Below are 17,057 nucleotides of genomic sequence, written 5' to 3'. Positions count from 1 at the left end.
GTCAGGGGGAGCACAGATTAACCTGCAATCATCGTTCTGTGTGGCGTGTGACCTCTGCAGTGGCTTAGAAGACCTCTGCAGAGGTTAGCAAACCTCTCCAGTGCAATGCCGCCGCAGTATATGTACATGAAATATAGAAAGGCAAGGTGATTACCATCTTTTAATTGCTAAGTTCATAAATAAACCAGCATTAAAGACATTCAGCAGCTACAGACTGGCTTCACTCTTTTTCATCGATGCATTGTAGCTGTGTCTCAGCGAGCCCCTTAATTTTAGCTGCCTGCTGCACTTATTGCTAAGGATGCTTATTTTAATTGCACATCAAATAAGACCGTTAAAGTCTTATTTGGTAATCCAGTGGTGCCTACAGAGCCAGTAGCACACAGTCCTGGTCCTCAAGGGCCCATAGAGTCTTATGGCTTTTCATTCCATCTGAGCTCTTAATTAAGTAATTAAAGGAATTATCTTATGTGCATCAGTTCAGCACTTTTCAGAGCTCCTCAGCTGTTTGGTTTGAAGAGTCCCCTGAAACCTGCTGGACTGTGCTCCCTCAGGACACCCGTTTAAAGATGGATTGAGACTTGATATCTTTAGCTACCCGTCCTCTGAGGCTACCAAAGCATCTGGCTGATCTCGGAAAGACAGAGTTTTCCCCGTGCTGGAGCCAGGGTTGGCTGGCACATCCTAGCTGGCAGTGGCTGTGACTGGGTGAGCGTTCCCTTCCAATTCGAGTCTTGGGGTGCAGGATCACGCGTTCCTCTCTCAGGCCTGACAGATGGGTTTTGTGCGAGCCTGTGCCAAGAAGCTATAGCTTTTTTTTTTATTTTTCTCTGTTTTCAGATTCAATTAGGCACCGTCACTACAGTCGCTAAGAGCGCAGCACAGCGCGGATCAGTGTGGAATGGGTGTCCAAAGCATTCAGATTATACCCAATCAAATCTGGCATCTGCTGGTTCGGCCCCCCGTGCAGCGCAGGCTGTAGAATATGGGACGCTGTCAGACGGCGTTTCCAGCATTTTACTGATTGAAGCCAGAAGAAACGCTTCCAAGGAAAGTTTCCCACTGAAATGCCTGGCAGCTTTGATGTACCGCAGGATGCAGAGAGAGAGGCTTTTCCACGGGAACTAAACAAAGTGAAAGACGAGAGCTTTCAGTGACAAAGTTGTAAGAGACACCTCAGCCCATGAGACTTCTGCAGTTTCAAACAATGGAGATGTACAGTAAATGGGGAAAATAACAATGTTGTAACCTTTTGCGCATTTAATTAAAATGTCACTTGTAATTAATGTTAACTAACTGCTGCCAGGAGGCATTGCTGTTTATAATATATTGAGTTCGTGTTACAGCTTATCTAATAACTTCCTAGAGAATAATTAAAAGCAGGTACTGTGATGTCAATTAAAATACATGTTGTCACCAGTGTAAATTCATGGGTGTTCATCATTTAGCCAGCTTTTCTCAAATGAAACCGAAAAATAGTCAGGATTCATCTATTTCTTGAAACACATTTGTGTACAAAATTCATGGACACTATGTCTCCTACATTTTAAAATGCCATGGGAGCTTGTAGAGAAACAAGCTTTTGGGTATGTTCTTTTATGCATCAACTAACAAAATAAATTGAAAAGCTCTTATCCACAAATATATACAGTATATATACGTGTGCAGAAATTCTAAAGTAATGCTGAAGTTTGTTCTAGAAATATGCACGATGAAGCAGATATCTCCAGGATGTGCAGAATACCAGAGAATCACTTCTTCTTATGAGATGGCAGTAATGGAGAACTATTTTGATTTCAAACAGTTGTATTTTTTTTAATTCTGCTGCTCTCAGGTTAAGAGCAGGCAAACTGCACTGTTCTGCAAGAATGCAAGCTCCATTTCTGTACTGGCCAATGTTTGTGTACATGTGGGCTGATTGTATTCAATCTTGCAGAGCTTGTGTGCATTCAAGGTGAAATATCTCTGTCAATAACCTGCAAGCCATAATTTACTGTGGCAGATTTAACTGAGATAAAACATCTTTTGCTGAACATCAGATTGCTTTTTGAATCTAGCGTTCAGCTGCAATTACAGAAATCTTTAATGTGTGATGGCCTGCTCTCTCTCGGCCCTCCTACAAAAGCTGGAGCATTATAGATAGAGCACTTATCCCCGTGTCCTTCCTCTCATTACCAATCAATGCTGGTGAGGTGCAGGGAAATTGTACCAAACATTACATCTGCAGTGAGTCAGCGGTCCACTCCAGAGATGTGGAGCTCATTGGGTGAACAGGCTTGCCAGGAGAATCCCAGTTTACTTCCTCTCTACGCATGGTGATCGCTGGATGAGACCACTGAAGGTCTGTCTGCTACAGTATGTGGGGAGAAGCAGTAGAAGTTAATTTTCAGGCTGCATATTCAGTCATCCTTTTCCCCAACATAGCGAGATTACAGAAGACAGTACCTTTGTCCCAGTTTCTCACAGTTAGTGTTCTCCCACCTTTCCCATGTTCGCAGATTTTACAGTTTTCCTCTGGGAACCATCTCGAGTTTCCCAAGGCTTTTCCTTGACTGCACTGGACTGCTTCATATTTCATTATACTTGTTACTTCTTTATACTCTGGTACACATGTTTTAAGCTCTCTGCCCCAGACAGGGAGAAATGTCCCCTCTTGGTCATTTGGCCTCTTCTTTCCATCAGCGCAGATCAGCGCTTCTCTGGGGAAGACTGTGTCACAGATGTCTTCTTCATGTTGAAATATGGGTGGCGATGTGAAGAGCAGCAGTTTAAACAGGCTTGTTTACATTTGTCTGCTCTGTCAAAACACTGGGCAAAGCGGGAGCTGACGTGTGTCTCTTAGCAGGGCTGTTAGGCTCTTGTTTAATGTGTTTTACATTATGTTTTACCTGGTACAAGGTTTACAGCAGTCCTGAAAGACTGAGATACAACCAGCAATTACAGGAAAACACGGCTTTAATGTTCTTCTGAAATTTGCTTCCCGGGCTGTAGCTTTTGTTCAGCCTATACTTCTTTTTTAAACAAGATCAAATGTCTCAGCCTCAAGTAACTTTAATTGCATTGAACAAAACAGCATTAACAGGCACAGAGAGTCTGTATACAGTATGAGACATTAAAAAGATGCAGTCAAAGGAAGGAATTTAGATTGACTTAAATCACATCAATCACTTTTGTCCGTTTACATAGTTACTATTATTACTTAGGGTTTTGTAGTGTTCTGCTCTATAAAAACAGTGTATTTTAATTGATTTTTTTTTAGTTGTTCTCTCTTTGCATTACACATGCCTGTAATGCACACAACTTCTATTGAGAGCTTCTGATAACTGATCGGCCAGCTATACGCTTTTGATACAGAACTAATGGCTCATAGAAAAAACATTTCTAAAGAATATAAAAGCAGCGTATTGAAATGCTCACACGATGCAATGTGACCATCTGAGACATATCCCACCAACACAACAGAGACCTTCTGAATTGATGTGATTTCGGTTTTATGGGGGTTTAACCAGGGTCGGGTCCCATCATTAAATCCCTCTTTCAGGCCAACCGAAGTAGTGCAGGGTGTCGGACTTATCGGCACACTCTGCTGGGCTGTAATGATGCTCTGTTGGGGTTGTCCATTTGACAACAGCAGCTCAGTTTGTTAGGATCTGTTTTAATGGATGTGCTTTTGTTCACAAATAGGGTTTAACCATACTCTCTTTCAGTACTTTAAATACTTATGGAATATTTATGAAATGCATTTATAAAAAACATATGGCTCATTTAAATGCAAGATTGATTATAGATTTGTCTGCCATTTTTTTACGTTTTTTCTAATTGAATTTAAGCTGCAGGTTAATTGATTTCAATCAACATGTCAGAGAGTTAAAGAGGGTGAGATCAAGCACTTAGCCATAAATTAATTCTGCTCTTTTAATAACCCCGGCTGGGATATTGCATCCTGAGAGCACACTTTATCTAAATTAATTAAACACCTATTTGATTAAAATGGAGCTTTTGTAAAAAAAAGTCCCATAAAAAGGGTTTTTGTTTTTAAAAGGAAAAATATGTATAATTGGAAGAGGTGCTCTTTATGCTCCAGGGTGCGTGGGTGTGCACGCTGGGGTTTGTGGGTAGGAAAAACACGTGTGAGATCGGCATGGAGCAGAATGAGCTGAGATGGGGAATGAGTCCCTCAGCAACCCAGCCCTCCCTGGACTGAAGCTCCGTCAAGAATGAATCCCAATTGTCAGCATCAGAATTCCCATTACCAATAATGAGGATGATAATAAATTATAATCCTCAATAAGACTGAACTTTTATCTCCTGATTCCAGGAGGGATTCCAGTGTGGTCTGGGAGCTGTTTTTACCCAGCCGGGTCTCGGGCCCTGGTGCTTGTGCTCCATCCGGGTGTGCTGGGCTCTGCTGTCAGAAGCTCGGCCTATGGGACCAAGCCGAGCTCACGTCAGGCATTCCTCTCTTGGCCTCTAGCAGGCTGTCTCACTTGAGGTTGGATGCAAGGTCTTGGTTGATGTCTTGGTTGCCTTCTTCTTCCTCCGTTGTCAGGTGCCTTTATTCAGGGAGAGCGATGTGATGCCAGGGCTGTCCCTGCGGATTCTTCAGGGTTCTGTGTAACAGCCACAGCACTTCTCCCGTCGGCACTCAGGGTGCTAGGTTAGCTATTAATCCCCCTCCGGGGCTGCACAAACGCACTTACCCTTCATTCCATGAGTGTAATGGCTTTATCCACAAAATTTAAGAAGTAACCTGAAATATCTCCCCTGTGTGCTTGATCTATCATGATGCTCATTGTGAGAACTCATTATCCGGCATGGGGTGAGTGAGTTATTTTCCTTCTGTGTGGCTAAATTATTGGAATGAGTGCAGGTCTGATTGATTCTGAGGGGAAGGGTGATTGCTTTCTCAAGCCCTGACTAAGGTGAAGGGAGCATTAGAACCAGAAGTATCTCTTGATGTGAACCATTCTGGGGCTGAATTATGTGAGTAACTCTCAGTGTTATCTGTCCACATTGGCTGGTGATTGCTTTTTTAAAGTGTAAAACCTGGAATATGTGCTGCTGTGTGCCACATTTTAAAGCTAATCTTTACTGTTGTTGTTTCGTTTTTGTTTTTTTTTCCCTCCAATGCACACCAACGAAGCGGTTTCAGTAAGGGGCCGTTTCTAACAGCCGGTCAGCTTTCTTACATGCCACTAATTCTTCACGAGCCGTGGTACAGCAGTTCGCTCTCCTCTGCTCCTGTGTGTTTCTCTGGTGATATTCTGCAAGAAGAGCTTGGGCTGATAGACCTGTTGCCAGCAGTTCACATGCAGCTTTTGCAGAGTGCCATTCCCTGAATTGCACTATACTGTGGGGCACAATGTGCTCCTAAAAAAAGGTGTTGACATACAGTAACTACTGCAAAAAAGCATGAGTATCAATGAAACTAGGCACCCCTTTAAATGGGACTGTGAATGAAGTCGCTGCACATTGCTGACTAAGTTCTGGCAGATAGATGCTCTAGTAGGAACATACTCTGAAAAAGACTCCTTTGAACATTTTTGATTTTCATGCACAGCAGTGCAAATTGTCACTGTCCAAAGAGATGCTACCCCCATTTGTACTCATGCCAAATGTCATTGCAGTTTTCATGATGCAGTAGTTTGATTAGGCCAATAAAAACTTTATATTTTATGTGTCCCCTTCCAAACGGGAACACAAAACAAGGTATGTAAAAACTCTTGTTACTCCCACACCCCCCTTCAGTTCAACTAGGACTCTAGGCTTGTATAGCACACCACTCTGTTAGGATTCTGCTTGCTTTTCTCCCACATTATACTTTATTTCATGTTTAAGGGGGGTAAAATCTCCCCAGATGGCACTTGGTAGCAGACGGTGGACAGTGGTTTGCTGTGTCGTTTTGTAAAACTGAGTTTCTGCAGCGCATTCCAGGGCACTGTGCTGCCTGCAGTCTAAATCACAAGAGAATTATAATCAAAGGCATGAGAATGACCCCTTCCTCTCCCAGTGGCTAATATGCAGATTGCATTTCCAGCGCACACTGTAATTTCATTGACGGAGAGCGGGGAAAGGGTCTGTGAAATGGGCTTAGCTTCAGACTGCGCCGTGATGAATCCAGCATGACTGAAGGCCCCCCTCTGAGCAGCAGTGCTAATGTGTGCTGGAAAGTGAGAGGGTGAGAGGCGCAGTGTGTGCTGAACGAAGAAATATTTGTCTAGTGGAAAAAAGCAAGTACACACCAGGCTTTAAATAGAATAAATATCATAGATGTCATTATGGTTATTTTTTTAGTTGTAGATGGGTTGTGCAAAAAGCCTTGATTTTTTTTTCAGTGTGTCATCATTTGTTCGAGGATGCCCGAGATTAAAGACCTGAACCGCAGTCGGCTTTTAGTCATGCGTCTCCTGCTGAAATGCAACCATTTCACCACTTAAACAGAAATGTAATGGAATGCAAATGGCTCAGGTCATACAGCACTGGCCGGTGAAAGGTAGCTCTTTTTTTTGTCACTTATGTCGTAAAAAAAGATGGAAAGACGGAAAAAGACCTGGAAAACTCTTTCCTTTAGGTTTTTCCTTTTCCTTTCAGTTTCCAGTGTCTCGGCAGAAAGGATGTGCTTCTGAGTTTCTCTGTTAACTGTGAGCAGGATGTGGATGTTTCTCACTCAGTGCCAATTGCTTCTACTCCTGAGTGGCGCCGCCTGAGCACCGCGAACGATCAGCAGCCACTGGTATCTCTGTCCCCCATGAGTGCACAGCCCCTTCAGCTGTTTTATGCTGAAGCTTGTTACCTGTAGCACAGCGCAGATGGGCAGTGCAGAGAGGATGTGTGTGCACAAAAAAAATGGATGCTGGAGTTCACTGGAGCAGCCTTTTCAGACATCGTTCTAGATCGGAGGGGGCCGCATCTCGCCTGCTTTAGCGCAGAGTCAGGGCTGACATCTTCATATGACTGGAGGACATAGCTCCTCCACGATGCTGCTCATTTGTCTGAAAACCAGCAACACAATAAGAAAGAGGGTGTGAAATCCTCAAGTGAGGCTTTGAAAGGCCACCACATTTTCCCAACAGGTAACTTTGTTGCAGACAAGAGACGAGCAGTGAGCCTTCTATCAGGAGTCGTTTAGCCTTTGAGGTTTGTTCAGGCACTTAGCCTTATGGGGAAAAAAAACATCCAAGGTTTATTCAGATATTTGTAAATTGTAAAATCAATTATGAGGACTTTCCTGTTGGTTCAGTTTCCTTTGTTGTTTTAGTCTGGTCCATAGTGGCTTACCCTGGTACTGCAATGCAACATTCAGGGGAGATGGGGAATGATCCCTCCTCATCTGCAGGGGTTCAGAACAATGCACTGTGTTGCTTTGGTCTGCTTTTTTTTCTTGGAGTTTGGTAAAGTGTGGTTTACTATTAATAAGGGATACTGTTTATGAGCACAAAATACCAAGACACTGCACGACTACTCTCACAGTAAACCACCTGTTCTATCACAGTGATATTGTCCTGATATTACATGCGAGTAATTTACATGAACACTTTTCCTAGATCTGTCGCAGTAATGTAGTTACACCCTGTTACCTCTGACATGTGATTCTCCTGCTTTCTTCTTAACCATATTACGTTTAGCCTAAGATAGTGATCAATTTTCTATTTTTTGGAAGGTATGATTGCTTTTTGTCACTACTGTATATTCTGTATCTGTTTTGTTTTCTTGGCTTTTCAGTCATCTTTAATTATTTTTTGTAATATGTTTTTTAACTTACATAGAGCCCCGATGATGGCTTTTAAAGGTGTTGTACAAAATAAAGTTTAGGATTATCTCTTTTTATTTCTGATGAATATTTTAGTATTATTTGAAAAACAAAACAGCACAGGTAGGTTCATGAACCCTATTAACAGGCAAAGTGCAGTTGCTAATGCTCTCCTTAGTTAAGCAGGTTCTTAAGATTGTTTATGAATTCAAAATTAGATGAGGCACTTATCCCCGTGAGATTCCTCTTAATGTTTTTGAGTACAGCAGATTGTGGTCATGTACGGTCCTTCATGGGGACTGTGGTTTGTAGAGATGTGGCTACAGTCACAGGTCGGATTCTGCTTTCAAACACTTCAAACACTTCAAGATCAATTTTAATCGGTTCAGGCTGTGTGTACACTGATTTGGGAAAGACAAGATGATTCCATAGATGTTTTACTAGACTTTGACCAAGAGAAAGGCCACAGGAAACCTAATGGTGAAGCTGTGGCGCTGTAATCTTTGCATTGTGCATTATGTGGTCTTGCATTGTCCTGCTGGAAAATCTACACTTCCGGGTTGTCTTACTAGAAAACCTGCTGGTTCAAGACCACCTCCACACCAGTTGTCCTGAAAAAATCCACAGTCGGCATGATTCTCCCCACACATCGTCTTGCCTCTGGTCTGTCCAGAGAAAACTCTCGACGACACCACCTCTGGCCTGCAGGCTTGGGGGTCCTGGGGCTGTAGCCCCTGCAGTCTGAGAGGAATGGCGCGGCCCGATCGGACGTGTGCGCGACAGTCCTTGGCTGGTGAGCTGACCTTCTACACTGCAAGAGCTCGTTTCACTGGACAATCAGCGGAGTAGCTGAAGCAGAACGTTTCACTCTTCTGGGCCCTTTCCTCACAGACAGGCTGTCTTCAATCATGGGGACAGCAGCCAGAAGATCTTTATTTCTCGTGTGGAGCATAAGCCCGTCTTTTTCTGTCCTTGCGTTAATTAAAATGGTGTCTTTCAAATGGCTGCTTAAACTGATTCTTGATCAACTCGCTTTGGCAATTTTAACTCAACTCAAACTCTGAGCACTTGGCATTTTGATGAAATTGCATGACTTGATCGATACTACTCATACAAACCTCTCTGCTTATGCTGTAAAACTAAAACAACATTGTGTGCCCAATGAGTTGTTGATGAAAGACTTCCTGCAGCTTTTTCAGTGCATCAGTATATAGAGCTCACAGTCACGATGAACTATGGGTAGGCACGCGTTTGGTAGCTAGCAGTAGACAGAACTGGGTTCTGTTCTTAATGTCGTTGTGATGAATGGAGGGCAGACTCCCATGTCATTGTCATCGGAGGGGCCTGGTACTATTCTACTCTTCCAGTCCTTGATGCTGCTGTTTTAAATTCTGTTTTTCCCCGGGTCATGCTTGCAATTTTGTTTATTTCTGTGTGGTCATCATCTTAGATTCCCACTCTGTGGTGCAGTGTTACACCGAGGGGGAGGAGCAAGGGCTTGAGTTCTGAATGATCTAACCAGCCAGCTGGCATTTTTAATCTTGAGAAATTAATGCTGAAACCTTTTCTAGGAAGAGCTTCCAGTTCAGATCCCCATTCTGGTGATGGGTTACTCATTTTTAAGGATATTGATGTGTTAACAATCACACTGATATCGGGAAGGCAACTCCCTGTGAACAGCAATATCCACTGAAAATGTCTAACAAGTACTGACTTTTCAATAATTGCACGCATGAAAGATCTCGCTGGAGCACTTGACTTGTGTGTCCAGTGCTACATAAAACAGTGTGGAGGGGAAAGTGCTCCACTTAGACTGCATGAAAAATGTAATCAAACAGTTGTGCGGCCGTAGATATATTTATGTACGAAAAGATTGATTTCAAACCTGCTCTGTCTCTCAGGATAACCCATCTTCCATAATCACTCCCAGCTTTCATTTAAAAGCTTCTTTCTGCGCTGTGCTGGGAGGGGGCAGCTGTGAATCCATTTAGTTTCTCCCTCTCTTGCTCATTTCAAATGCAAATGCTCCAGTGTGGGATTGAGGGATGGGCCAAGGCCAGGAGGCTTCGCTGTGCACGGAGCAACAATGGGTTGGGGAAAAACTGAAAAAATGTTTCAGCTGGAGCCATAAAACTGGCGACTGCTGTTCATAAGCGCGATTAGTGCCTCGTGTCTTGTCGTCTCGGCAGTGTGTGCGGAACCAGGAAGGACCTCAAAGCCTCTCCCCTGCTTCCCTGCCCAGGCAGCGTGTCTGCAGGTGGATGACAGTAGCTGCTGGACAGCAGCACTCGTGCTCTAATCGGCGCGACGGCTCCGCAGAGCGCGCCGAGCCCCGCGCCGAGCCCCGCGCCGAGCCCCGCGCCGAGCCCCGCGCCGAGCCCCGCGCCGAGCCCCGCGCCGAGCCCCGCGCCGAGCCCCGCGCCGAGCCCCGCGCCGAGCCCCGCGCCGAGCCCGGGAGCAAGCCTGCGGAGCTTCCCAGCAACACGCGCCGGATTAAGTTCCTAATTATCTGTCAGTCTTGCTTTCAGGTACCTGTGCTACACACACATTAGTGGAAATAAAGACCATGCCTGTCACTTCTCCAGCGTTCTGCCAGTCCGATGGCACTGTGCTCAGGTCAGTGAGCACGTTCTGCTCATGGCTTTGTCATTACAGTCCTGGGTTCTGGTAATTAGGCTTCAGCAGCAGGTAGTTAACCTTTGAGCGAAGCCCAATTGTCTTCATTTAGCATCACTTTGAGCCTCTTTCTGTGAATTTACAGGACCAGGATTGTCACAGCCCTGTGGGGTTAGCAAGCAGGAAATTGCTGGAGTAGAATAGAAATGAGTTTTTTTTTCTTTTGGTAAAGAAGCACAACAGCGCTGGGTAACCAATTAGACTGCAGAGCTCTGCAGGAGATGGAAGCCCAGGGAAATAATTACACTGCCTGACCTGTAGAAAGAGTAAACAAAACCAAAACATTTGCCTTATTTTCTGTATTCTCACTGTGTGACGTAAATTGGTTTGTTGCTGTGTTTACATAAACGGTTGTGGAGGTCTGGTACAGGAGAGCCAGCCATGCTGATAAGGTTCATACCCAGGCTTCCTTCAAGAAATGGCGGGATGAGATTGTCCGATCACTTAACTATTATTAACTGGTTGAGTTGGATGAGCTGTCATTTCTTAAACACGCAGCCAATGTTATCTGGCAGAGATGTGTTGCAGTGCGACATCCACTGAATCACCAGCTCATCACTTTCACTCTGTGCTGTGAATTAACACAGCACACCTGGGAGGTGGACAAGAATAAAATGGATACCAGTTTCTCATCGCGTTAATTTTTACACTTGAAATCCTGGAGTTTTTTGCTTTTCAAAAACTCAGAGGTTAATTCCACACTGATGCAGCTTCCCAGTCTAAACTCTTCAGTTTCGTACTTGGCTGAACTTATGCCCTTTCACTTTAAATCGCAGCAGCAGTGATGCGAAAAGCATTAGTACTGTTGTGTGAGTTACAATGCAATTTCATTTGAGTTGTTGTGTCTCGGGGGGGGTAACGAAGACTGCATTTAACTAAACAAACCTAAAAAATGACAAAGAAAGACTGAATTAAAAAACCAAGAATAGAAAACCAATTAAAAGTAAAAATGGATTTTCCTCTCTATCAGCTCTGTTTGTTGTTAATCCAAGTAATGTCTGTAGTTTGTGCAGCGTTGTTTGGACGATAAAGAGGGTCATGGCATGTAGAGGGTAAAGAAACTGCAGTTTGCGGAATGAAGGAAAAGGCTGTTTTTTGTTTTCGTTTCCCATCTACAGTACTTTGAAACGGACCGCTGCGTATTGGAGACGTGAGCCCTGGCGGTCTGGGGTCAGCCGGTTTGTGTGCAGGTTTCATTAAGGAAGTTATCGGCCCGGTAACCAAAGAGTTCAAGCAAATGGAAATCCCAGATAATTACCGACATGCTCTTGAAAAAAGAAACAACGCCTCCAGGGAAGCTGTGGGCAGTTCCCAGAAGAGCTCGATTGTCAGGGCGAGCCCATCGAGATCTGCGTTCTCGAAGTCAAAGTACGGCACGCTCTTCCCAGGAGCTCGCTGTGCAGGGCGAGCAGCACGCCCTGGTGTTTGGCAGACAAGGGCAGGCATCAGTACCTGGCTCCCCCCACCCCATCTCCGCTCACCTGCGCAGATTCTAGCACCTGCAGATGGTTGCCTTGCTCTTCCCGCGCGAAATGTCAAAACTACGCTTGTCTGATACAACGAGAAACAAAACGAACATGGCTGCCATCGCCACTCTGTAGGCTCTCTCCGGGGAGATAACAAATCTCTAAAATTGGTAGCAGCTGACATTGACTTATCATATTTTTGTTTTTTCCCTCAAAATGGCCTAACTTTAAAGTCCCACGCAATCACCTCTCGCAGTCATCCCTTGATATGTTTATTGCTTGCAATTTCCTCTTTACCCTGTTGACAAAAACTCTGTGATTAATGGCAGAGTGGCAGAGCTGCACAGCAAGAAGCAGTGTGAGAGGAGCCAGCGGGAAGATTGATTTCATCCCTGTTTTTCCCTCTCTGTAGCTCCCCGAAGTCTCGAATTAATGACCCCGCGCCGCACTCATCGATCAGCTCTGACTGGTGAAGCCCCAGTTCACAACAAGGGGAGGAGAGGAGCGGATTGTAGCTGGCATCTTTCTGGAGGCAGATCTGGGATAAAATCTGTGCCAAGCTGTGTCAAACTGAGTGGAGCAATGCTGTGTGTTTAGTATGGGAATCAGGCAGCATAGTTGTCCAGTCCCTGTTGTTTTTAGCACAAAGCTAAAATTCAAGCTGGCACTTTTAAATCTAAGACTATTATTGCGAACTGAGTCACCTGTTCAGTTTTTCTGAAATACTCTAAGTTTCCCTGCCAGACTTCTCCAGTTTTAATAGTCTGGGTGGCTGGGGTGTTGGCTGCTCTAACAATCAGTGGAGTTTCAGCTCTGTCCTTGCTGGAGATAATTCAGCCTGTGGAGTGGAAATGCAAAGGTTTGCATTATGTAGCCAAGTGGTCTGTGTGTGCATGGTGTGTTCCCCTTGCTCCTTTAATGCCACACCTGAGAGGAGGCATTGAGTCAATTGCATCCATGTGGTTTTATTTAAGTGTTGCACCCACATACAGGTGTCTTTGAATAGCTGTTTGTCTCAATGTGGATGCCATGATTCATCACTGAATGACCGTGTTTTAGAATCAAGGCAGGAGGTGAACCCCTTCAAGCATTTGATCTTCCAAAGACAGTGCTGAGCTCATTTTAGCTGACCCCCCTCTGCCACCTTATATGAGCCTTGTCTGATCCAGACCAACCTGATGGACTTTTAAGAGCACTGCTTAAAAAATGCAACACGATTCCCACATTGCTTACAGAAAGAGGTGCTGTATCTGTGCCAACTCTTTGCTCTCTCTGGCTGCCAGACATTCTAAATAAATGACATCTTTCAACAGTTTGCATCCATGTTGTAAATAAGAAACACACTTGACTGTGTAAATATGCTTGTGTGTTCTGCTTGTTCCACTTGAAGGAATGTGACAAAAAAGCAAAAACTAAGGATCCCGGTCTAGATGTCTGTAAAATAGTTCTCATGGCGGTGTCGGTCACTCATTGACGGAGAGATCTGGAACTTGCACTGATGCTGGTAAAACAATAAACTTGTGTATGCATCTGAATTTAAGTTTGGTTTATTTCGACGACCTCTGACATGGAGAGTACTGGAGGACAGGTTAGCATCAGTACAATGGAACCTCTTCGACATCCCTGATTTGAGTTGTCTTTGTGTCTGTGTCTTCTTTCTTTTAGATCCGGTCCACGGGCCGCAGAATGTGGGTGTTGTGGACATTCGAGCCCGGCAGCTGACGCTGCAGTGGGATCCCTTCAGCTATGCAGTGACGCGCTGCCACAGCTACAACCTCACGGTACAGTACCAGTACGTCTTCAGCCAGCACGAGTTTGCGGCGGAGGAGCTCATCCAGGCCTCCTCTCGTTACACCCTGCGCGGACTGAGGCCCTTCGTTACTGTGCGCCTGCGGCTGGTTCTCGCCAACCCCGAGGGACACAAGGAGAGCGAGGAAATCGTCAAGCAGACTGAGGAGGATGGTAAGATCCCACTGCTGACACCAGCACCATCGACCGACTTGTCTTTTTTTGTTAAAAGGTTTTTTAAAGAATACAATGGTCAGAAATTATCTTTATAATCTGATTCACATAATGCACATAATCTGCTCTGCAGCAGAAATTTGCATTACTCTGCTCTGTTTCCTTCTTTATACAGAAACTATCCTATGGTGATCTATTAGAAATGTATCCAAATTGTGTTATGATAGAAGTTAATCCTGATAGATCTCTATTTTGTAGTACAATAAGTAGCCTTTAGCTTCAAATTATGTTAATAATGAGGAACACTGACAAGTCAATTATATTTGATTGGCGAATGAGATGGAGCAGCTATTACATATTGGCTTCTCATGGTATGGTTACCTTGAACTATTGTAATTAGCATTTGAAGACTCTGATCAATGTGAGTTAACGACTGCTAAATGACAAGCTTTGCTTCCAAGGTGCATTTATAGTTTAGTTAATGCAGAACCACTGCTATGAAAGCATATTTATAAGACAGACTTGCAAGCAGGAAACAGATATCAGCACAGAGCTCATGGCTTTGTGTTTTTCTTTTTGGTTCATTCTGTTTATCCGGTGTCCCTCTCAGCACAATGTGTGGCTTGCATATACTGTGCATGGAACCAGTGCAGGACTGCAGCACACTGCCTGCTTTTTCCCCATTCCTGAACACCATCTCAAAACCGAGTCAAGAATGAGTACATGCTGAATCCAGGTTCCCCGGTGGGGGTGGGGGTAGGAAACAAAGACATAGGAATGAACACTAAATGAATTCAATTTTAGAAAAGCAAACATGCAGGTGACTGGTGAATGAATTTTTTACCCCTTTATTCAATTAGCGCTTGGTTCACTTGGTGTACTGCTTGGCCTTCCTCTCTTTCTGGCCTCCTGCTCCAGGCTAATTAGATTGGGACCTTTGTCTGGGAGGAGAGGACCGGGGATGCAGCAGAAGCAGTTATTGTGCTTACGTTTCTGCTGTGCTGCTCTGAAATTGAGGTTTGCAAAAAGACCAATATGTACAGTAGAAATTGTAATAGCAGTAAAAATAAAACTCACTCACTTGCTTGCCTGGTAATAACTCAGCAGAATGACCACTGCAGTGAAGGTGTTAATTCCTAGTCTTCTTTAAAATAACTGCATGTAATTGCTATTTATTGAATGGTCATTAATCTCCTTTTTTAACTCTGTGCACAGCCCACATACTCTGTGCTTCTAATTGGTGTTTTTTAAATTGTAACATGCTTGATTTTTTTTAAAAACTAGATGCCTATTTCTAGATCGGATCTTAATTTATAGGCGTTTTTCAGAAGAAAGAACACTGCAATTACTCTTTCTGGTTCAATGTTTGTGCCAATTAAACCCTTAATTGCATTAAAATATATTTTTAAAGTGTCTAAAAAACTTTTGAATGCTTAATTGCGTTCCTTATCTCAAATGTGGACGGCTTATTTATTTGTGTACTTATTTATTGTTGCCTTAAGGCCTTCCCACTTATAACAAAGCCACTTTCCACACAGCTTTGGAAGCTGGAATTAGGAAACAAACAAATAGAACTGGTATGTTTGTGCTCTAAATCATGGATTTGACCTATATTCAGAAGTTAATTATGCAAACGGAATCTCTGCTTTTGCCCTTGAGTTTCTGCTTCTTTTCCTGGGTGTTTTGTGGTGAAGGCTGGGTAACATTTCCTTCCACTTTGACCCGTCTCGGGTCCGTGTTGCTGTGTCCTTTCCCCTGCCTCGCTGTTAAAGGAGGCAGTCTTGCGGAATAACGCCCTGCTTTCCTGGCACCCATCTCCTGCTCCCTGTGAAATGCAAGCGGACACTTTGGGAGCGGGCTGGGGTGGGGAGTAGGAGGTCTGCTGGCTAACTGTGCCCCGGGACACCCCACCTTCCGCGGGCCCTGTCCACTTCCTCAGTAATGAGGCCCGACAGTGGCCATTCCAGCTCTCCACTCGCTTGGACAGGTGAAAAACAGAACGCGACTGCCCACGAGCCACTTCACACACTCTGGAGGCCTGAGAGAGACGGCCCAGTACCTGTGTCGGTTGACTTTCTCTCATGTCATTGCTCAGTCTCTGCAGCTGCTTTCCTCTGCTGTCAATAGCATCATCGTCATTTTTATTACCAATATCGATGATGATCATCATGAGGGGATCAATGGTGACTTGGTGATGAGAAAGTGTTCAGAGAGTGGCGCAGTGGCAGCAGTTCCTCCTCTTGGTTTGGTTTTGTTTTTTTGCGTTTCTTTTGTTTTGAACAAAGAAACAAAATGCAGAGAATACAAAAAGCTGAAAATGGGGAGAAGACTAATAAAATTAATTCTGAAAATGATTTGTTACTGCATTGGAAGATTTCAGTTCAAATTTAAGGCTGCAATATTAAATCTTTCCCTCATTTCCATGGAGAGATGGGCATACATACATTTACTTTATGAATGTGAAATAGAAAGAAAAAGCATTGATTCTGTTTTTGAATAAGAAGCGTGGTGTCGACTCCATCACAGCCCTGCTTACCAAAGCATGTACATACATTTTTAATAGATGTCATTTTAAGTCCTCTTTTAATATAATAAAAAAGTCCTTATAGCAGATGAATTCAGAAAGTTCACAGAGTAGAAGATCGTTACACTAAATCATGTTGTGTGTTATTGCTCAAGATGATGAGGACTGTTTCTCGATCTCATCATATTTGTATGCTGAGTTTAATTTAATGTTTTTCCTTAGGGTCCCTATGCATCTTATCCACTTACAGCTCACTTTTATTCTGGCTTTTTTTAATGCCGGGCAATAAAAAATGAAAATAGATCCAGCAGTGCAGCTGTTTTGAGTGAGAAGGTGGTGTTATGTGTAGTTCTAGCTGATTTGTTTTTGTTCCCACGTTCTTGTTGAGATGCTGGAGGATAGCGAAGACCAACTTCTGCTCTTTCTAACATTCTGAGCAACTCCGTTTCATGTTCCGAATGCCTGCTCAGAATGGCTGCAGTGTCCTGATGAACCCTGCTGTTCTTGGTACTTAGCTTAGCTTTCTCTAGTATGGCCTTCACACATGGTCTCCCCCCGCCTGCAGACTGTCCCAGAAACAGCCCTCGAGCTCCAGCAGCTTGACACACCCCAGTGCATCCCCAGAGGAGTGTCAGGTCCAGCAGGCAGGGTGAACCAGGGCTTCCATGTCAGCAGCAGG

The 17,057-nt window shown here is 44.1% G+C and overlaps 1 protein-coding gene across 15 annotated transcripts in view; it reads left to right on the top strand.

Annotated features, from left to right (window-relative positions):
* The window catches only part of ptprt (protein tyrosine phosphatase receptor type T), a 190,516-nt gene that overhangs the window by 82,033 nt on the left and 91,426 nt on the right, over positions 1–17,057 (top strand). For all 15 annotated transcript variants that reach the window (XM_069179631.1, XM_069179626.1, XM_015365125.2 and 12 more), the window contains one exon: positions 13,558–13,854. In XM_069179631.1, the coding sequence (XP_069035732.1) occupies positions 13,558–13,854 (297 nt within the window). The remainder of the gene's footprint in view (positions 1–13,557; positions 13,855–17,057) is intronic.

Source organism: Lepisosteus oculatus, chromosome 16 (genome assembly GCF_040954835.1).
Source record: "Lepisosteus oculatus isolate fLepOcu1 chromosome 16, fLepOcu1.hap2, whole genome shotgun sequence".
Lineage (NCBI taxonomy): Eukaryota > Metazoa > Chordata > Actinopteri > Semionotiformes > Lepisosteidae > Lepisosteus > Lepisosteus oculatus.
This window is presented reverse-complemented; position numbering and strand designations above follow the sequence as displayed.